This window comes from Rhea pennata, chromosome 9, assembly GCF_028389875.1.
Source record: "Rhea pennata isolate bPtePen1 chromosome 9, bPtePen1.pri, whole genome shotgun sequence".
Lineage (NCBI taxonomy): Eukaryota > Metazoa > Chordata > Aves > Rheiformes > Rheidae > Rhea > Rhea pennata.
Genome location: NC_084671.1, coordinates 11,526,871 through 11,548,354, shown reverse-complemented (window position 1 = coordinate 11,548,354; position 21,484 = coordinate 11,526,871). Strand labels below are relative to the sequence as shown.

Here is a 21,484-nt window from a genome sequence, read left to right as displayed (position 1 = left end):
CTGTTAGAGAGCACCAGTTCCTACAGGATCACCTGCCAGCTGTGATGCTATTCCTTTTACATCATTGTGAGATGACACCTCTCCAAACTGGCAGACAAGCCAGGTGGGTAGGCATTGCTCCTCAGAGCTGTTCTGCATCTAGGGGGCAAAGGCTTTTGCCTGGTTTAGCATAATGGAAATCAAGGACAAGGGCACTGGTTGGCGCTATAAATAAGGGGCGAAGCAGACAGCCATGTGCTAGCCCAGCTCTGTTACAGCTGCAGAGAATAACCGTGGGCAAATCAGCCATTCTTCGCCTGAGTTTCCAGGACAGCATCTCTCATGTGTGATGGCTGTGACAGAGGTTTTTAAAGTGCTTTGGTCCCCTGGCTGGGCAGAGGTTCATTGCTGACGTAATTAAAGATGCAGCACGTGTATATGGGAGGGGAGAACCTTAAAGCTTTTCAAGCTTTTCTGGAAGTCATTTTCCTCAGGTAAACTGTACCCTGCTTTTCCCTCGATGCAAATAAGTTGGCCCATTGTGGGAATATAGGCTTGAAGTATTATGGGTAATATGCCAGGTTAATTATGGAGGGGGCAGGAAAATAGCCTGTGCTGTTTTCAACGATATCAAAGGGATGCTACCTAATGATTTACCTATTAGCTCTTTTCCCAGCCTGCCAGAGTCACTGCAGAAGTGTCATTTACAAAGGCAGTTTGCAACTCATTACCCTGGATTTTCACTGTAGTTCTGCTCCAAAGAGTATGGGCTTTTGCTGCGTGCCCCAACCTAATGAATTGCCTAATTCAGTTAGTGCTGCCATCCCTTCTGACAAGGTTAGTTGCTGACTGACAGGAAGGGGCCTGCATTCAATTCCCTTCTTGTATGCTACTTGTGCTTGTGTCAAAAGAAGGCTCTCTCTCTGGAAGCTGCCCTGTGATCCCTTTCCTTTGTTTTTCTGCATTCAGAGGGAAGCAGTCCACACTTGGAGAAGTCTTAGAGCAAGTGATGGGGGCTTGTGTGCTTCTGCCCCTGGCAGTCCCTGCTCAGTGTCTCAAGTCTCTTTCCAGCTGGAAAATTCCATTGCTCTCTTGCTTTGGGGCTCTGGGATTTTCTTTCTCTTTGTTGGTTGGGGACGTGCTGTCACCTAAGCTGGGCTTTGTAACCCTTCAGTAATAAGTACTGTGGAAAAGTGGCATTAATGATGTGGGGAAAAGCATGCAATATGGGCTGGGAAAATAGAGCCGATTTCCAGGGTGGTACAGGGCAGATGTGTGTCCTAATGTGGGAGCTCCTAGGTTTGCTCTGGCCTGCTCAGGCATTGTAAGGCACTTGTGCAACAGCACTAGAGAAAACTCCATATCCTTTCTCGCTAGACAGCAGTGTGCCCTTTCAGGCTAGGGACTTACAATTCATCTCGTGGTGTGAATGGCTCTTGAAGAGGGAAACCAAGGCTGTTGCTCCCTATGTCATGTCACAAGCGTTCCCACTAGAAAGCTGAATGTTTGCTGCTCATTTGGCTGGTCAAACTGGAAACATAGGTTTCACAGGTGTTAGTTTGAGCACATTGTTGGCAAGAGAAGTTTGGGACTTCAGCCACCCTCACTTCCAGCTGTGTGTGTATATACACATCCACCTCTGCTAAATGCCATCCTCTGCTGAGCTCACCTTTGAGAATTCGAATGCCACTCCCCGAGGCTGCACCTTATGTCCAGGACAGCTTCTTCCATTCAGTTACGCACTCTCCTTTCTGGGGTATGACGAGGGAGGTTTCTAGTGCTGGACCCAGATCCTTTTGCTGGGTGTCGTCAGCATTTAACTTGGCTGGTCCACAAAGGAGTCAGCGAAGTGAGATCGACTTGCTTCCACTGCCTGTAATGCCTCCTCCCCTCTTAATTGATTTCTTGTGTCCCTTCTCTTTTCTCCTGGCCTTGTTTCCTACAGAGCCCCTGTCAGGGAGACCTAACTGTGGCCTTACCAGATGCTTGCTGTGCTCTAATGAGCTGTCTCCATTTCCCGCTCTGGCCTGCCTGCCAAACTGAGGAGGGTGCTTGTTGCCACTCTGGAAACTGGCCTCTGCTTTCAGCCCCACTTTCTGCACTCCTCCCTGCAGAGCAGCCAGACCCATCAAGCTGGCTGGGCCATGCCGGTGCTGAGCATAAGTTGATCTGAAAGGTTTCCCAAGTGCTTTTTCACCCCGAGCGCTGCCTTCTCTCTTGCACATTGTGCCTGCATGGGGCATGGGGCGAGCTGATGTTCCCATCCTGCAGGTGGAAAACCAGCTTGCTGAGGGGCAGGGTAACTTAGGCATGGTCAGAAAGGAAGTGGCAAAGCAAGGAGCCAAACTTCTATCCTGTCCTTCTGCACAGGGAGCTCTTACTGTGATCGCTCTCCTGCTGCCAAACTAGCATCTTTTGAGATGCAGCTTTGTCTTTTCCTTTAGACTTGCTCTTTTCTAGGAAGCCCCGTGAAGGGAAGGAACCCACACTGTAAGAGCTGTGCTCTGCCCCTCGGACGGCACCCTGCCGAGGAGGAAAGGGAATCCAGACCCTGTGTGGCGCCAGGCTCTGATCTCTCTGAGGTACTTACTCCCAACCTGAGCTCAGGCCATTGTGCCCTGCATAGACTGACAAATTTTGTGGTGTGAATTCGTAGGATCAAAAGTTCCATCTGCTCTGGGCTCCAGGGGCCCTCGGTCATCAGGCAGATGGCTTCACTCCAGCTTTGCTTTTGCAACAGAAAGCTAAAGCTGGAAGGGAGATTTACCTTGGTCCCAGCCTGGTACTCTATTGGCTTCATGCTCAAAGAACGGGACTATGAAGGGGAACCAGCAGTACCATGTTGCACTACTGTTCAGACCTGGTGTGCAGTCTTGACACCAAGTGATTCCTTATTGTCCTTAGGTTTGTTGGGTGACACTTGACAGTTCCCTCTGGGCATTTCTTAAGGTGCACAGTCCCTCCTTTCCTCTAAAGGTGTGCAGAGCAGGTCAGATAAACTTTGTGGATTTTTGTATTTGCCTTACAGAACTTACAGAGCCCTGGCCCCAAAGCCTGGTTGTCATTAGGTGTGGACATCTCTGGAAGGTGCTCACTGACCCTGAGGCAGGATACAGAGCTACACTAGCTGCCCTTCCTGCCTCCCTCAAGTCCTACCTCCGGGGATCCTGAATTTGTTCCCCTTAGGCAATGTCTTACGTGGTCCATCAGCTGCTGTTTCCCATCCAACTGGACTCTGTGGGCCCTGTGGGGTGGGTGCCTCTTCCTGATGGAGGTTTGCCCTTATAGGACTAGAAATGTCACATACACACTTCAACCTGATGTTTGAGCTTTTGGGTGTCTTGAGGAATCCTTTTCGTCTGTAAACTTAATCTCCTTTAATAGTTGGGGAGAGTCTGGCTGGAGGTTTCTGTGGTTTCCTGGTGGTAGCTAAGGGAAGGAATCTCTTGCCTCTAGGTCTCGGTGACTTTCTTTTTGCACTGTCCCAGGCACTGGAGCCCAGTGGTACATAAGACTTGTCGTTTCCCAGCCCACTACAATGGTCAGGGTATAATTTGTGACTCTCATCACGGCTCGGCTGGGTGCCTGCCACTCTTTTCTAAGGCCTCTTTGAAGAATGAGACCAAAGAGCCTTCATACAGGAGTTTTGCTTGTTTGCTGTGCTCCCCACCCCCTTGCTTGCTGTTTCCTTTAGAGTTCTGAGTCATTTTTAATGATTTATTTCATGCACTTTACATAGAAAGAAGCTGTAGCAACAGCTGTGTTCATGAATCCTTACCAGGCAGCTCTCAATATATTTTGGTCTGTCTATGTATTGTCCCAGGCACAGTTAAATAAATCTCTCCACTGGAGAAAAGGACTCTGCAGTTTAGTGGTGAATGTTAGGAGAACGAGAATATCAAGAAGATACTTTTAAAAACTGCTGGATCCTTGAATAACAGCGCCTCCAGCACAGAACTCTGTTCCTGCTAGCACAGCGAGGGCAGGTCTGTGTGCTGCTTTCGGCAGCGACTGCATCTCCGTATGCCCATGCGCAGCACCCAGCGATGTAGCTGTATTTACGGAATGGAATTTGGACCCAAACCTGCAGACTGGGAGCGGTTAAAACACTCCTAGGCCAAATGCTGCTCTTGTCACATCTCTGTCTATCCAGATTTAGGCTGTTGAACGTGATGGGCTTGTTTCCATGGGTGCGCTTCAGGATCTAGGCGATAGATGAGTTGCTTGAGGCCGCATGCTCTTGCAGTAAGTTCAGTTGGGTCCTGCACAGGCTTGCAGCTGCACGCAGCACTAGGCAGGATTCGGTCCATCAGAACATCACAGGATTGGGCGCAAGTTTACTTTGCATAAGGGATCAAAGCTTAAAATATCAGCTGGCCTTTCTCTCGTTCTTGACTTTTCTAAAACATCTGAACAGTTTCTTCTTTAACTCTGTTAAAATCAATCAATCTGACATTTAAATTGTAAGTGAATTTGATAAATAAAGACAGGTTACAAAATGCCACACGGAATGATTTTTTTTTTTTTTAACTTTTCAACTACTTAGGACAAAAAATGTTACAATGCTTGACTTTTCATTTAGTTACATAAATAATTTTTTATAAATATCTCTTTATAAACAATATATAAATAGCTTTACAACATAAATACATTTATGCATGACATGAATTTACAAACAGCAACGTTATACAGCTGGCTTCATCAGTCTCTTGGAAAAGCACTGTCCCTTGTCTTGGTGAGTGTTTGTATATATAATATATATAAGATAGAGAGCACTTTTTAAAAAAATAACAAAACCAAAACAGCTGGTGCCATGACTCCTCGTACCGAAAAGAAAAACACAGCCACATCTTTTGTCCATTTTGGGGGGAGGGGGGTCTCTGCTCTTCTAGGCGTTGCCTGGGGGATGGCCATGCACGGCCACGGTGGGGAAAAAATGGACTACTGATTCAAAGCCCTGCAAGGAACAAGAACAAAGTGCCTGTTAGTACTTGCCATACAACACCCCTTACAAGTCCCGAGCCGAAACCCCCACTAGAATAAATGCGGGCATGAGGGAGGGATTGTGAAGTCAGTAGAAGACCTTGCCAAGCCTTTTGCTCATGCTAACACTATAAAGAACCTAACCCGCTGCTTTCTAGCTCTTTGGTACTTAATGGCAGAGACCAAGGGAAGCTTCCTGCTCCCCCTTGTCCTGGGTCTAGCAGGAATCTTGAGGCTGTTGAAAGAGCTTAGGTTTCCTCCTGTGCACCTCTGGCTTAGTCAGACTTTCCACCTGTCTAAAGCTTTACAGACATGAAGGGACTGGATCCAGAAGCTGAATACAAGAACTCAAAAGGAGTTTGACCCAGGGATCCTTCTGCCTCAGTCCGGCCCCAAGGTTTCTGGCCCTTGTGCCTGGTAAGGAAGTAGCCAAGGGATGGGGTCTGGTTGTGGTTGGTGAGGGTCAGACCTGGCTGGGACATGAGCTAGGCAGGGATGCGATACGAATATGAAAGAATTTTTCCTAATGAGAATTTAATGTGAGAGGATGGTTGCGAGCTGGATACATAGTATGTGTTTGCCTTTCAGAGCCCAGGGCTGGGTGCTTCCTTGGGAAAACTGAGGAGTAGCTGGACAAGGGCCTGCATCAGCAGAGAAACAGCACCGACCCCTCTGGGCAGAGCCACAGACCAGCGCTAACATCCTGTGGGCCCTGCTCTTCCTACTGTTCTCTCCAGAATGCCAGGATCTCTGGGTCCGGTCCTCTCCGTGCATGATCACGTTACTGCAGGGCGAGGGCACGTCTCTTTGAATGGGGCAGTGCCTTGCCAGCAGCAGTAAGGCTACAGGAAGAATATTCACTGACCTGGGCTGCGTGGGGCAAGTGGTTCCCCCAGGCATGAGAGGTTTTTTGCATAAAATCTGCTGGCAGGGTCCAAGCCAGCGGTGGCTCGCTGTCACAGCACAGCTGGCCAGAGCTGGCAGTGGAGGAGCTGCCGTGTTTCTCCCAGACTGGTCGCTGCGGGGAAGTGACACTTTTCTATCTCATCGGTCCCTACGAACACTGACAGTGGAATACTGCAGAGGAACTTCTCACAGCTTCTAATAACTTGGTAAGATGCGAAGGCTGGGTGAGGAAAGCACTGTCCTTAGTTGCTGTGTTGACAAGTAGGAGGCACCTGGGCAACCTATGTGTTTTTTTCTCTTAAAATAAATGAATCAGAGAATGACTGAGGCAGGTATCTTGCTAATCCTCCTGTCACAGGCATGCGGGAAGTATATACGTTCCCTGCTAAACGCCCGCTTCTGAGGTCCTAGGTCACCTGCATCCGTCAAGCACACAGGGCTCAGAGCAGGGGGGAGCACGTGGCTGCGCCTGGAGCCCCTTCTGCAAACCTCCTGGGAGCCTGCAGGCTCCGGTCCACGTGGAAAGGGAGCCCTGGGAGATCTGGCCATAACCGTGGTGGCAGCTATCGACTAAAGCAGCGGTTTCGTGCCACGTGCAGAGGCAGTTAAAGCAGCATGGGCAGCAGGGGGGTTAGCGGAAGGGTGTAATTGCAGGCGTGCAAGGCCAGCGTGAGGGCCCTCCTCTGCTGACCGGCAGTGCCCAGGGAGGGCTCCGACACGCACGGCTCAACTGCCTCATTAGTTTCAATCCTACCGCGCGGCTTCCCTTGCCCGGCAGCGCGCGGCCGCGGAGCGCGTCGTCCTCGCGTGCGCTCTGCAGCCGCCCGGGAGCCCGAGCAGGGCCGCGGCAACTTTTCGGGTTGCTTCACGGCAGGCCCGTGGGTTGCCCGCTGCGCGCTGCGCCGGCGGCGCGCGAGGAGGTTTGGGGTGCGTTTGGGGTAGTTAAGTTTACGCCGAGTCTTTAGGGCAGCCGCGGCACTGCTTTAACCACCCCGGCCTCCGATTTTATAGTGGGTGTATTTATATTGTCTATAATTTATATTGCACCGGGCCCTGCGCGGAGCTGGCAGCGGGGAGAGGAGGAGGAGGAGGAGGAAGAGGAGGGAGCCGGGGGGCCGCCGCCGCCGCCGCGGGGTGCTCGGCGCTGTACGCGCCGCGCCGCGCGCGCTCACTCACCGCCGCCAGGGGGCGGCCTAGCAGCCGAGGCCGCTCATGGCGCCGATGCGGTCGAGCTTGAGGCCGAAGCAGCCCTTGCCGAGGCCCTTCTTGTGGAGGCCCTTGTGGCGGCGGGCCGGCGGGTCCTGCAGCAGCCGCGCCCAGCCCGCCCGCGGCCGCGCCTCGGCCCGCGCCTCCCGCGGGGCCTGGCCGCCGCCGCCGCGGCCCTTCTCCTTCTCCTTCTCCTTGTCGCGCTCGGCGCCCGCCGCCTCGGGCGAGCCCGCCGCCGCCGCCGCCGCCGCGCCGCGGGAGCCCTGCGGGGGGGAGCGGGTCAGAGCCGCCGCGCCGAGCGGGCGGCGCCGACGGGGCGGTGCGCCCGGCCCCCCCCCCCGCCCCTCACCGCGCCCCCCCCGCCCCCTCACCGCCCCGCCGCCGGGCCGCGCCGGGCGGGGCGGGGCGGTCCCGTCCCCCCCCCCCGCCCTCCGCTGGGGTCAGCGCAGCCCCCCCATTGCCGACGGGGGGTCGCGCACCCCCGGCTGCGGTCCGTGCATCCCCCCAGTACTAGAGTCTGTACCCCCCCCCAGCTGGGGTCAGTGCACCCCCCCCCATAGCACCCTCCAAGTAATGGGGTCGGCACCCCCCAAAGCACAGCCCCCCCCCCCGCAGCATCCCCCCCCAGAACTGCGGGTGATCCCCCCCCCGGCTAGGCTCTGCACCCCCCATAGCACCCCTCAAATGCTGGGATCGGTTCCTCCACCCAGCTAGGCTCAGTGCACCCCCCATAGCACTCTCCAAGTAATGGGGTCGGCACCCCCTAAAGCACAGCCCCCCCCGCAGCATCCCCCCTCCAGAACTGCAGGTGATTCCCCCCCTCCCCTCGGCTAGGCTCAGTGCACCCCCCATAGCACCCCTCAAATACTGGGGTCAGTGCATCCCCCCCAGTAGCACCCCCCCACCCCCCGCGCAGTGCCTCCCACCAGCCCAGGCCAGGGCATCCTCTCCCCTCCCCACATCAGCCCCGCCCCATGGCTCCCTGTCGTGGGGCAATTCCTCCCCTCTCCAGGGTCAGGGCACCCCCTCAACTCCCCCCTGGGCAGTGCGTGCCCCCCCTCCCCCATGCTGGGTCAGTGCATCCCCCCCCCCTCAGTGCTGGGGTCACTGCACCCTCCCACAAGCTGGGCAGGGGTCAGAGCCCCCCCACGGGGGGGGGTCTCTGCACCCTCTGCCAGCTTTCAGGCCCCTTGAGGCTGGGGGGGGGCCCACTGCTGCCCCCAGCCGGGCGCCGGGGGGGTCGCTGCTCCTCCGAGCCGGCCCGGCTGTGCCGCGGCCTCGCAGCGTGGCCCCAGCAGTGAGGTGACGGGGAGGCCAGCGCCCCCCTGCCCAGGCTTGCTGAGCCCCCCTCGGTGACACTTTCCGGGCCCCCCTCCAAGTCCTCCCAGTTCTGACTCCCAATTATTGCCCCCCACCCCCCCTCACTGCCCCCCTTCATCTCCTCGGTCCCCATCTCTCTCCCCACTCGGGGCTGCAAGCCCTGGGGCTGCTCATCCCCGTTTATCTCCCCACACTCCCAGGTCACCCCCTTCTCCCCAGCCTGCACCCCAGATCCCTACAGGGAGCCCCCCTAGTGCCCTGCGGATCCTGCCCCACCGCTGTGCTGGGGCAGCCCCGGGCCCTGGCCCCGTGCCATTGCCCCGTGCCACCCGGGGCCTCCCGGGCCTCCCTCCTGCCCCGCCTGGTGCTGCTGCCGCTTCCTCGCCGCGTTTGGGATGCCCCTTCCCCGGGGGCGATGCTGCGGGTGTCCCTGCCTGGGGCACGGCTCCCCGGAGGGGTCCCGCCTCGCACCCAGCCCTCCGTGCACCTGCTCCAGGTCCGCTCCTCGCTCCCGGTGCCCCCGGCCCGTGGGAGGGCCCCGGGGCAAAGCTGGGAAGCGGGTCGCTGCCCTGCCTGGCCCAGACCCCCGGAGTGAGGAGCACTCAGCATCCTCCCCCCTGGCACCAGCCTTGGGGCTCGTGTCCCTGGGACACGTGCCCTGTGGCAGTGCCTGGGACGGGGGGGGGGGAGAAGCAGGGGGGGTCCCCTAGCACCCAGGAAGCCGCCGGGGGGGGGGGGGAGGAGAAGGACCCTGCTGTGCCCTGCCTGCTGCCTCCATGGGGAGGAAGGTTGCCCCGCGTTCCCCCCCCCCCCCGCCCCACTCCCGGCCCCGGGGAGCCTCCGCGGGACGGGCAGCGGGGCGAGCGCGGCGGGACGCAGCCCGCCTTACCTTCTGCGGGAGCTGAGCCGCCGGCTTCGCCTCCAGCCTCACGGAGAGCAGCGCAAGTAAAAGTCCACCAGCCAGCAAGGGTGAGATCTGCATCCTGCGAGGCAGGGCGAGCGGGGGGCCGCTGGGGCAGCGGGGAGCAGAGGGGAGCCCCGCGAGAGCCCGGGACCGGCGGCCAGGCAAAGTTCAGAGCGGAGCCCGGAGGTCCCTCCTGCCGCCTGCGAAGTGCCGAGCTAGTGAACTTGGGCTTTCTGCTTCATTCATTTTATAACCCAACCTGCTCGGTGATGTCATCTAAACAACCAGGTCCAACCCGGCCTCCCACTGCACAATAGCAGGAATTTAAAGGGGGGGGGGTCCGCTCTCCCCTGGCAGGAACAAATGACACATCAGCCCGAGGCAAGCGGGTTGGCAAGTTGGGGGGAAAAAAAATTAGAAAGAGGGGGGCATTTGGCTGACCCCCCCCACCCCAGCCCCCGGGCCCCTCTGCAAGCTGTCTGCCTTCCCTTTGCCTGGCTGAGGTGCCCCATGGCTCCTCTGCCCCCTCGCCCCCCCCCACTATCCCCGGTGACCCCCCCCCCAGTGAAGAATACGGGCCAGCCTGAGGTTGGGGGGGTCTTAGCGCGGATGAGGGGGTTAGAGTCCCAAAGACAGAAATGAGTGCCAAATGCACTTTTTTTGACATCCAGGATTAAACCAGAATGTGCCCATCCATCCCCCCAGCTTCCATCCCAAGTCCCTGTTTGTGTGGGGTGGGGGGGACACTGCCCTCCCCGGCAGTGTCTTTGGGTCCTGGGGTGCAGGATGCCGAGGGCAGTGGCACTGCTTCAGGGCACACGGGTGAATCCCTCAGCTTCCAGGGGGAGACCCGGTCCCTCGGTCTCCCGGCAGGGATCAGGGCTCTGGAGGTTCCCTCTGGACCTGGAGATGGGGTCTTCACAGCTCCTGCTGGTCTCCCTTCGTGGGGCACGCTCAGTGCCACATGTCCTGCTGGGGACAGGAGCCCAAGGGCCAAACCCGTGCCAGGGCTGTGCCCGCCATGGCAGTGTGGTCTCAAGTGCTCCCACCTGTTGCTGAAGCTGGCAGCTGGGTGAGGGAGAAGGATTCGGTCCCTGAGCTAACCCCAGCAGCTTGCATGGGCTCTGGGGACATGGCCAAGGGCTCACCTGTGCACTTGCCCCTTCCCGATTCAGCACCCGGCAGGGCAGGATTTGTGCCGCCGCCAGAGTGCCTTGCACCGGGGAAGGGGCAGCTCTGGGGCTCCGCTTGCTTTTTTCCAGGCAGCGCTGAGGGAGCTCAGCACCATCCTTAGCACCCCAGACAGAGGGGTTGCTGTTTCTGGGACCAGTCCAGAAGAAAGACATCTCCTTGGCTCCTTGCAGAAGCATCCGTGGGTGGATTGCCCCAGTCAGTTTTAGCAGAGGTCTCCCCAAATCCCTTTCCTGGGACTAGGGGAACAGTCTCTGCTCTCCCCGCTCTCTCTGGGAGCACCTCCAGGCTGGTCCCTTCCCCTGGCAGGAGGACCTTTCTTGGTCTTTCTGAGATCTGCTGCTTGCCAACCCCCTCGGAGGGAAGGGCTGGTGGGAGCTGACCCTACTGGGGCTGTGGGGCTCTTTGAGGGTCTGGGGTGTCCCTGCTTGGGAGCAGGGAGATGTTTCTTGCTCCACAGCCCAGGCACTGGGCACGGGACACTTTGAAGAAGATCATCTTTTTAGCTCCATGTGAACAGGAGCTGGAAAGAGAAGGTCTCGGTGGTTTTTCCATTGTGCCTGCCAGGTGGAGACAATCTGGGCTTTTTGGAGTGCAAAGCTGGGCTTGGGCATTTGTCTGTGTGTAGGCAGATTAAGGCGATGGAGTTAATATATAGCCAACCCTGAGCACCAGGTAACCGTGGGTGCACGCGAAGAGCAGAAAGAGGCCCCCCTCGCTTCTTCCCTGGGCTGAGCTCTCCTGCCCACAAAGCGCAGCCCGGGATCTACAACGCAGCTTTTGGGGGTGGAAGGAGGGGTGGCTTTTCAAGTGCTCTGCAGCACTGCCCCATTTCAGAGTTTGTGTGGAGGAAAGGGGTGCAGGGGAGAGCTGAGCCGGGGACCTCTGCAACCTGCCAATGGCACCGCGAGGGGCCTGGATGTCACCAGCGGCAGGGGCAGCTCTGTGGCCAGCCGGGTGGGACAGGGTCCTGAGGCCAACCAGCCCGCGCCAGCTCCCAGGCGCCGATGCTGAGGACAGCCATGCCCCGGGGCTTCTCCCAGGGGCAACCCGAGAAAGGGAAGGAGACAAGGTGCAAGCGTGAAGGGGAACTACCTCGGCACAGCTCAGAAAGAAAGGGCTGTGCCGAGAGTTGCTTGCTACAAGCCCCCTGGAAACTGTGGGGATGTGGGGTAGGGAGCCGGCTTCGGCGCTGCTCTGGCAGCTCCTCCCTGGAGGATTAGAGCATCGCCACAAATACCGCAGCATGGTTAGGTCTCAGCCAGCGCCGGCCCACATGAGGCTCGCTCCGCGCACTCATCTGGGGCTTTTATGAGCGTGGTTTTCATTAGCGTGTTTTCTTTGTCACACTGTGCGGAGCCTCAGTTTGGGGGGGGGGGGGAGAAACTGTTCTTTATAAATCCAATTAGTGTTGTTATTCAAATTACCCTGCCTTTTCTGCTGAAATTTGCTGGAGTCGGGAGACGCAGCACACACAAAGCCATTTCCTTAACTAAAACCAGATCGAATCCACCAGAGCTGTTTCACGGTGACAGAAACTCAGAGGGGAGAAGGGGCAGGTGGGAAGGGGTTAATAGCTGGTGACTCTCTTGCTCTGTGGCATGGGGGGGCCTGAAAGCTTTTAACCCTTGAAGGGATGTGCCCCTGCTAGCCCACGGCTTGGCAGGGTGCTCACCCAAGCTGAGAAGTGGCAGCTTCAGCTCACACGTAGAAGTACCCGCACACGGAGAAGTGGATGGGACCATGCCACCGAGGGGGCTGCATTCATTACTGACCTCCCCTGGGCTCCTCTGTAGTTGTGGAGAGCAAGGGGGATCCGGCACAGCATTTCTGGGGTTCCTGCAGGCAGATGTCACTCTCTGGAGGAGCATCTCTGCCTCCACCACCAGAGAGCGGATAGACAGAAACTGGCCGGCTCCTCTGCAGGGCACCTGCACGGGGATCTACCCCTCCGTGTTGCATCCGGGGACCCAAACAGAGCTGAGAGGTGTCGGGGAGAGCAGGGTTCACAGGGCTTTTCTGACCCTGAGAAACAGCAGGGTTAACCTGGCGTCTGATGGCCCTTGCTGGGATGGCTTGGTAGGTATCACCCAAAACCAGGATGCATCTCCCCGTCCTGCTCTGGAGAGTACTGCTCCCAGGGTAGGATGGCAAGCTGCAAGTGCTGCAAACTGCCTTCAAGTAGAAAACATCAGTGCTGTAGGGCTAAAAATTGGGAAATACTGACTGGTAAGTCTCACTGAAATAGGGTAAATCCCTGAGAAGGGGGCTCCATTGGGCTGGACTATCAGTGTCTACAGCCCGGGAAGTGAGAACAGCCGTGCATGCGTTTGAGAGAGTGCACAGGTACACGCGCCTGGGGACTGAGGGGGAGTCATCCAACTATGACCGGTGCCAGCATGATCTGGAGGGTGGGAGGAGATGGGTCATCAGACTAATTGTGAAAACAGCATGAGGACTTTCTGCAGAAACCTTTGATCACAAGGAAGGGGTGAGCGATCCTTGGCAGTGTGGGTGGATCTTACTGGGCAGCACTGGGACTCCAGTTCTCTGTGCTAAAGTTAAGGACCAAGTTTCAGGCATGTTCCTGAGGATGACTCCCAAGAAGGTTTAAAACCTGTCTAAGGTCTTCCCACCTTGACCTGTTTAAAAGCAGGACAGAAACATGGACTCTAGCCCAGAGAGAGCTGTGTCATAGCAGCAGCAGACACCGATCCTCTTTTTTTTTCTTCTTCTTTTTTTTTTTCCTCCCTGATTGTTCTTCGTTAGGGAGTATATTTGTATGTTGATTTGGGAAAATCACTGCCCAGATTTATGTTCCTTCTGCTGCCTGTGGGCCAAAGGGTGGTTCATACTGGAGTGGAAGATAACTGTAACATGAAGATTTCTAGCTGATGCCACATATTAAGACCATTTGTTCCTTTGCATAAACGAACATCAAAATGATGCATGAACATGATAGAGACACTAGAACAGCAGACCTTTTCTTGCAAGTGATGGCCAATGTTGAAAGCTGACAGTTAAGCAGATCCGAGCACTGTCCCAAAGCTCAGAGGTGCTAATAATGATGTCTTCGGAACAAAGTCTTGCAACGTTGCTGCTCTGCCCATCCTGCCTGCATTGCTCCATACCTGCCTTGAACAGGGCCAGCCAAGGGGGCTAATCTTCATGCGAAGCAATTTTCATCTATGAGGCTGCTAGTCTCCACCGTGTATTTGCCATTTCCTGAAATCTCCTGGACATCAGTGAATGGGTTTTGCCCTAGATGTGTGCCCAGATGTGCCCAGGGAATCATGAGGAAAAGAAAGGAGCTGCAAACCTGGCCTGCAGGCAGCCAGTGATGGGGAACGGAGCAGGCACAAGGAGGCAGAGGTTAGTTCCCCTCTGGCACTGACACCAAGTACCAGCCCTCAGGAACACAGTATGCATTGGTCTTTGCCAGGACAACACTGTTCAGGGTCTGAGGTTACATAACAGTAGCTTTTCTACTATAAACCCCATTAGGGTGGGACTAGATGGGAAGGAACATGCATTGAGGGATCTCAGTGGGGCAGGGGACTGGGGGGCCAGGAACTGCCCTCTGCCTCTGATTGTGCTCTTTGAGAGCAGACAGGTGCCAGCCGCGGTAGGGAGAGGATTAACTGCTGTAGGGGAAAGGAGATAAAAGATTTTTATCCCTAAAAGTTCGTTTTTCAAATTTTGTCCTGTTTTGCTTTTACAGCACCTTTCTATGTGTCTGATGATAGCGGGCTCAACGAAAAGTGGTTCTGCATGGGGATTTCAGTCTCAGCTACAGGAGCAAATGAGCAGCCCCCACCACATATGGCAGTGGCAGAGGAGGCAGTGAGCAAGGTGACACAAGGTGTAACTGATCCATCTGGTTCCACTGCCTAGGCAAGACGCGGCAGGCGGATGCACCTCGGGAAGAGCCTCTTCAGTGTGCTTTTCAGTGGAATAACCTTATTGCCCCCGGCTGGCTGTCTGCTCCCATCCTAAGGGCAGGAAGGCTGGGTAGAGTGCTCAGATATGGCTGTCAGGAGCCCTGGACCTGGGCACCTGACTGACGGTGAGTGGGACAGCATTGCCCAGCTCACCAGGGTGTGGTGCTCCTGGGTTATGTGGTGTGGGGTGCCCTGCTTCACCTATGAGCCCAGGTCTCTACAACTGAAATGCTGATGGCAGCTTTTGGCCTGTTTGAACATCCCTGGTGTTTGTTTTGGATGTTTCTGCTGCATGAGGTATTACAGGAAGCAATAAATGATTTTACATTTTCCCCAGTCTCCTTTTGGGTCTAGAAGAAGGCATAGGTCCAGGACACACACGTGTCTGACATCCCCTGTTCCCAAACGGGGACCATGATGGGCAAGAGGCCCTGTGGGGTTGCCCTGATGGACCAGACTGGAAATGGAGCTGCAGCCACGTTGCCTGCCATGGCAGCAAGGCCAGGGAGACAGGGAGAACATCCCTGACCCTCCCCACCACCCCAGGGCAGCATGGCTAGGAGGAAGGGAGAAAGCCCCAGGAAGAGGCACTCAGGGCCTTTGCTAGCAGGGTGAAGGCCTCTTGGCAGGGGACAGAGACATCTGGGCTGATGCTGCTCAGTGGCACTGACACTTTTACCTCCAGGGGCTTGTTTAGGGGGCTTAGAGAAGCAGAGCCTAAAAATCAACCTACTAAAGTTCATTTCTTGCAAGGGAGCCCTGTAGTGGTGATTGTGCTGATGCCAATAGATTCTCCTGGGTTAGTGGGAGGTGGTGGAGCTGCTCATATCAAGGGAGTCCCATGGAGGGCTTCTCCTCATGCCTTCCTGAGCTCCCATCTTCCAGCTGATGCTGTGGCCCATGGCATTTTGTCTGGGCTACCTGGGATGCTCCAGCCTCCTCCTGATTTCTGGGTATTTCTTTTCCTTGGAGCTGAGCTGAGGTGGCAGCACTCCAGGCTGAGTTGCCTCACTGGGTTGGCTGGAGTGGGAACATGACTTTTTAGACTTTTGTTGAACGTAGAGAAAATTAAGCAATTATAATTCACTGGTGAGTACATGTTGTGAGTCTTGCTCTGTGTCAGTCCACGGAAGATATGAATTGCATCGCCTCCAGCTGTCAGCAGCTTTGGCTCTTTAGCTAAAGTAGGAGCAGGTCATTGGGATTTTCCAAGCTAAATGCTCTGTCCTTCCTCCTTGTCCCCCCTTTCCCAGATGGTTTCTCCCCCAAATGGGGATCTGGCACCATCTCACCTTCCTGGAGGCCCCAATATCAGCCCAGGCCTGTCATTTTGACACTGAACATCCCTGTTGCAAGAGCTATTGCTCAAAGAGGTGATAGTCCAGAAAGGCCAAAGGACAGGTTATCGCCACCATGTTTGTCCCCCCAGAGGAGGAATGGAGGCTGGAGGGATGCGTCCCTTCTGCAGAGCACCCAGGGAAGGAGCCTGCAGGCCAGCTGGGGACAGTCTGTGCCCATGGGGCATCCTGCCGTGGCGTGGTCCCTCCTATGCCGTGCCTTGCCACCCCACGTAGGCCCGGGGAGGGTCTGTGCCATCATGTGCTGCGTAGGCATCCGGGATGGGCGAGCAGGCCTTCACTTGCCCCGCGGCTCCCGGCTTGGCAGGAGCCTCTGACGCCTGGCTCGGCTGCAGGAAAGGCTCTCGCTTTTGAAGAAACAGCTCCTTGCCGGCTCTTCCTCCCGGCGAGTCCTGAAATTCCCCGGTTCCCCCTGTGAGATGATTTCCCGGGAACCAGGCACAAGGTGGTGGGAAGCCCCTTTTGGCACGGTTCCTCTGGGGCGAAGCCTTTGGGTTTCCCCAGCTGTTCCTCAGAGCACCCCGGGGCCAAGCGGGATATGAGGGACCTGTGCGGGAAAAGTGCTTTGCTGGGAGCTAAATCCGTGGTGTCCCGGGGACGCCGGTGGCCGAGTCCACCGGGAACAGGTCCTCTGCAGCTCGCGCTCCCGTCGAGGCCGAAGTTGGCCTTCCCGTCTTTTCTTTTGACGGGGGCTAGCGCGGCCGCCAGGCGCGAGTGGCCTCCGGCGGCGGCAAGCGCGAGGGGAAGGCGAGGGAAGGCGGCGGCCCCGCCGTGCGCCGCCGCGGCCGCCAAGGCGGGCGGAGGCGGCGCTGCAGCCTCGCGAGGCGGCTGACTGACGGGGCCTGCTCGGGCCTCGGCCCGGCCTGGGAACGGCCGGGGAGCGCGGCGGCGCTGCCTGCCGCCCCGCGCGGCCGCCCGTGCGGACGTGCGGGCCTCCACAGCCCTAACCTTTCGCGACCAGACGGAATAACAATGCGAGCCCGCTCGCGTATAATGGCCCCTGTTTGCTTGAGATACACAGGCGCAGGGCTTTCGCATGAGGTAATACTGATAAGTTACGCGCTCATTCACCGCTGCGCCTGCCAGCAAGCAGCGGGGCCGGCGGCTGCCCCCGCTCGCCCGGCGGGGACGTGCGCTGCCCGGCCCCCGGCCGCGCGCTCGCCGCCGGAGCGCTCGCCGCCGCATCCCCTCTGCTCGCTGTGCCCGCCGGCTGCCCCGCGGCGTCCCCTCCCCGTATGGGCCCCCGCGGCGGCGGATGGGGTGGTGATGACTTGGGGGGTGTGCGATGAGGTTGCTGGGCGGGTTGCAAGGCTGGGGCTGGTGTGGCAGTGAGGTCTGTGGCCTCAAAGGTGCCTCGTCTGCCTCCCTGTGAGCGTCAGACAAGGCTTGAACCCACCGCCCGTCGCCTGTCCCTTCTCTCGGCCCCTGGGAGCTTCCCTCAGGCCTCACAACTCAGACACGTGCAGGGCAGCTCCCCAGCCCCGCGGGTGCAGCAGCAACCCACCACCCAGCCCTGGTGGGAACTGGCTCCTGGGACATGGTCTGGCTCTGGGGAGAGAGACTAAAGGAAACCAAGGGCCACACTATAAGGAGATTTGAGCAGCTAAAACCAGGGAGGATTTCAGGGGAAGAGTTTTGAAGATATCCAGGAGAAAAATTCAGGAGATCCCAGGCAGAGCAGAAGGCAGCAAGGCATTGAACCTGCTGCCCTGCCACCCTGCCGCAGCATCCCATCTCTTTCCTCCACTGTCTCCTTCACCTCTTTCCGGGCCTGTTTGTTTTTCCCTGGTGGGGTCTGGTTCTTCTTTCTCTTTGCTGGACAAACAGCTAGGTCAGGTGTCTCCCCCTGCCCAGGGGAGAGCTGCTGGTGTTCCTCCAGGCGATATTTTGTCTAAAGGAGATGGGAACACATCAGTTCTGATCTTTTGTGGTATATTTCCCAACCCAGAGGTATGGAGGGCTCAGGAGAAAACTGGAGAAGCTGAAGGACAGGTGGGGCAAGACCACGTTTGTTGTGACACAACTAGTAGATAGGTATCTGTCATGGAGAGAGATTTTTTTGACTTATTTGTGATAATAAATCTATCTCCCTCTCCTCTACCCCTGGAGCATGCCTTGTTTCCTTAGGTCAAGGTCTCAGATTGCTCCCCGTACCTGAGCAATGTCAAAGTGAGAGACTCTGGCATAACTCTTTGGGAAATGCTGTAATCCAAACATTTTTGAGGGTGCTCAGAGGCTCAAGAGCAAACCTGCAGCCAGGTCCTGCTCTGCCTTTGAGCATATCCTCAAATTGTGTGGGTCTAGCTTCTGACACCAGAAAGAGGCAAGCAAAGCCCCCCACTGTATCATTTAGTATCAATGAAAGATGACATTGGGATCTGAAGGGGAGACTTTTGGATCTGTAGTATCTGTATCCACTATGTAGGATGCTGGAGGTAGATGGACTTGTAAGAGGAACTGCTCTGCTGTCATACAGGGTTCCCCTCTTTTAGTCATCTTGGTGCAGCTCCATCCACTTGGCCAGTCACTCTTGATTAACACTGATGTAAACGAGCTCAGGGCGGGCCCTTGCTCCTCAGCAAAACCACAAGCAGCAGAAGAGCCAAAGTCTTCGTAAGCAGGGCGCTTCCATCCAACGAGCCCCATGAAGCTCTTGTCTCAGCTGAGGTGCTGCAACATGTTCCAGCCATGAAGGTTGGTAGCAGCTTCCAGTCACTGCCTGGGGGAAGATGGTGAGATAATCCTGTGCTATGGGAAAGCAAGCCAGGACACTAGGCTGGGCTTGCTGCTACAGGACCCTGGGGAAGGAGAGTGCAGGGGAAAAAATCTACCCACGGGACCTGCTCCCTTCCAGAAAGCTCATGAGCTGCTTTGAGGGTCGTGAGAACGGCAAGGAGGTGAGTGCTCCTCTTTGCTCCACAGCCATGAAGACCATGTGGATGGAAAATAACATGGAAGGTGAGACTGAAGCAGCTCAGCCCTTCCCCACCTGCCTGGGAGGGATTTGATTTGGTGAGATCCTGCATTAGTGTCCGACACTGCCATGTTTGCCTGTGCTCTATTTCAAAAGGTGTGAAGGGAGGGTATGTGCCGCACAGGGATCTGTTGTGGGCCCACAGGGCCTTGGGAGGGCAACACACACTTGTGCTGTCTCTTGTCCCTCTGGGCAAATGATGTGGCACCCCACAAGATGGGGCACAGACACAGCCCCTACCCCATGGACTAAGCCAAATTTACAGGCTCTCACAGCCACTGCTGGGAGAGGGAAGCTGGGCAACCCACTGCAAATCTGCAGGAGCTGTGCCTGGCTCCTTGGGCAACACGGGCCCAGCTGGAGGCAAGGGGTGAGGATGATGGAGGTGTCCAGCCATGCAGCCACATCCCTCCCACGATGCATGATATCACCGCTCAACTGCAGGCGTGAATGTAGGCAGAGACGCTAACAAACACTGAATCCCCCTGCTCCCCCCGCCCTGGTCTGTCATCTCCAGTGGAACGAACATGGTGTGCTGAAGCCCTTGCAGCTGGTGGTACCACCTGGTGCACAAGGGAGCCTGGCCAAGCTATGGGCTTGGCTGCACCCCCATGGGGGTGAGGAAGAGCAGAGACACAGCGTGACTCAGCTGTGAGGGGAGGCAAGAGGAGCTGCCTGTTCCCACCTGGCTTGTGCAGCAAGTGGGGGCGGTGAGGCTGGGGGCTCTGGGGTCCTCCCTGTCCCATCTCTGGCTCTCCTAGGTGGGCAAGTTCCTCACATCTCCTTGTTGGGATGGCAGCCCAAAGGGACAGCATGGGCCAGACTGGTATGGCTGGGGATGTGCAACTGCTGCATCTCTGCAGAATACATGCCAATTGCTTATCTTAGGTGGTGGCTGGAAGAGTGGGAGGAGGGGAAAGAGCACGCACCTTTCCACTGAAAGGGTGAGCCCACACAGTTGCATTCCCCCCAGAAGCCTGCTTTGGCTGGGAATGGCACATCCATCCTTGGTGCTGGGGGGACCAGCTGCTGTGCAACTGGCAGCTCTGCTCACAGGGAGGAGGGCCACCGCTTGTTCTCTCACTGTCTGGCTTGCGTGGAGGCTGCTGTTCCCTGTGTGCCTGGTGTGGGGGCTGCTGTTTCTCAGCTGTGCCATGGAGAAGGCAGATGTGCCCTCAGCTGAGCCCTTGTTCCCCTCCTGGAGATAGTCAAAGCTGCCAGAGTGAGGTCAATTGATAGGCTGGGCCCATCTTTCAGCCCAACAGTGGCAGTGGTGCAGGCAAACAGGACCACAGGCTTAGCCCTCTGTCTCTGCACAGTTCATGTGAGCAAGACACAGTGCCTTTGCCAGGGAGACTCCAGTGATTAGGGAGATCTGACTGTGCTTTTGAAGGTAGGTCTGTGGTGTCCTTGCCTTCATTCCCAAAGGAAAACCCATGTGCTGCACTCAGGACAGCTCCTTTGACCAACCCAAAGGCTAGAGCCAGAGCAGTAGGCTGGGAAACCTCACAGCCTCCACAAGCAGGGCAACCACCAGGGAGAAGCTGTGCATGCTGTGAGAGACCCTTTAGGGTTCAGGGGCTGTGACCCATGACTCCTCTGGGATGCGTCCACTAGAGAAAGCCTACAGAGATCTTGTCTGCTGAAGCTGCGCAGCAGCAAGATGCTCAACTCACACCAGCAAAGCTAACCCCAGAAGTTTCCCATCAAGCTCGCAGGGCTCTGAGATCCTGTCAAAGCTGCAGATGAGACCAGAATAAATCTGCAGGGAGAGGGACATGAGATGACCACAGATAGTGCTCTTAGCCTCCTTTTGTTCCTACTGTATTTACAAGTGAACTTTTGAGCCAGTGGAGACTGATGTTCCCCAAGATTGAAACATCCCTGGCTCCAGCAAGGCAACCACAGCTGGGAGCTGCCCTTTGGGGCTCTGTGGATGGCTTTGCATGGGGGGAGCCTGGTGGAGTTTGGCTGCTGTGGGGAGCTTCACCTCCAGTCTTTCCATCTCCAGCTTTCTCCATGTGGCTTCAGGGAGGGCTTAGCAGTGCCAGCTGGCAGGAGGGTCTCGAGGTAAGTGTGTCTAGGAGGAACAGGACTGGCAGTCACAAGTGATGCCACACTCTTAAGCAGGCATCACAGAGAGCCTTGTGGCCTCTACAGGTGGTGGACATCAGGTGCTGAGGGCATGGACCTGCTCCCTGTGGGGCACCACAGAGCAGGCATCTTCTTGACCTCAAGTGAAGGTGCAGCACAGACAGCTGCTGAGACCTACATTTCTGCTGAAGAAAAGGCTGAACATAGCACTCCTTCCCTGCTGGAGCCTTGCTTGCAGATGTCAGCTCAAGACAGACCCCTTCAAACCCTTCCCCCATATCCTGAGGGGCTGCCCCAGGCAAAGAGCTCGAAAGGGGCTAATTCCTTTCCCAGCAGTGGTGCCATGAGGCTAGTTTCTTGCGCCTCAATTTTTCTTCAGGCTGAAATTCTTTGGCAAACCCAGCTGAGTTTGCAGAAAACTGTAGGATGACCAAACCATCTATTCCCAGCAAGCCAGACCCTGAATATGACTCTGCTACAAATCCCTGTGGGAGGTCTGCAGCCACAGACAGAGAAGGCAGTAAAATTCCTGGAGTCCCGTTGCTTGTTTTAATGTCACCCTCCGATGCGAAGCCTGACTTTTCCCAGCAGAGATCAGGGCACTGCCACTCAAAACTGTGTCTGTCAT

At 56.6% G+C, this 21,484-nt stretch overlaps 2 protein-coding genes across 11 annotated transcripts in view; one reads left to right on the top strand and one right to left on the bottom strand.

Annotated features, from left to right (window-relative positions):
- The window catches only part of COPS7B (COP9 signalosome subunit 7B), a 29,760-nt gene extending 15,021 nt beyond the window's left edge, over positions 1-14,739 (top strand). Inside the window, exons 8-10 of one of the 10 annotated variants that reach the window (XR_009959220.1) lie at positions 1-103; positions 5,265-5,379; positions 5,551-5,637. Coding sequence is in view for 3 of the 10 variants with exons in the window: in XM_062582279.1 (XP_062438263.1) it covers positions 14,211-14,336 (126 nt within the window). In the remaining 7 variants the exon portion in view is untranslated. Of the gene's footprint in view, positions 4,478-5,264; positions 5,380-5,550; positions 6,192-14,210 lie in introns of those variants that run through there. The other 9 variants (XR_009959217.1, XR_009959215.1, XR_009959221.1 and 6 more) reach the window with 9 other exon arrangements.
- NPPC (natriuretic peptide C) lies at positions 4,595-9,486 on the bottom strand. The gene is made up of 3 exons (XM_062582290.1): positions 9,260-9,486; positions 7,045-7,337; positions 4,595-4,936 (listed from the first exon to the last, which is right to left on the bottom strand). The coding sequence occupies exons 1-2, from the start codon at positions 9,374-9,376 to the stop codon at positions 7,062-7,064; spliced, it is 393 nt and encodes a 130-aa protein (XP_062438274.1). The 5' UTR covers positions 9,377-9,486; the 3' UTR covers positions 4,595-4,936; positions 7,045-7,061.
- Positions 14,740-21,484: the final 6,745 nt, after the last annotated feature.

What these genes read in the sequence shown, in the direction of transcription:
- NPPC (XM_062582290.1), bottom strand. Translation starts at nt 9,376, where the DNA reads ATGCAGATCTCACCCTTGCTGGCTGGTGGACTTTTACTTGCGCTGCTC. An exon ending in GGCGGGCTGCGTCCCGCCGC is followed by an intron (nt 7,338 to 9,259) that starts GCTCGCCCCGCT and finishes TCCCCCCCGCAG; the next exon opens with GGCTCCCGCGGCGCGGCGGC.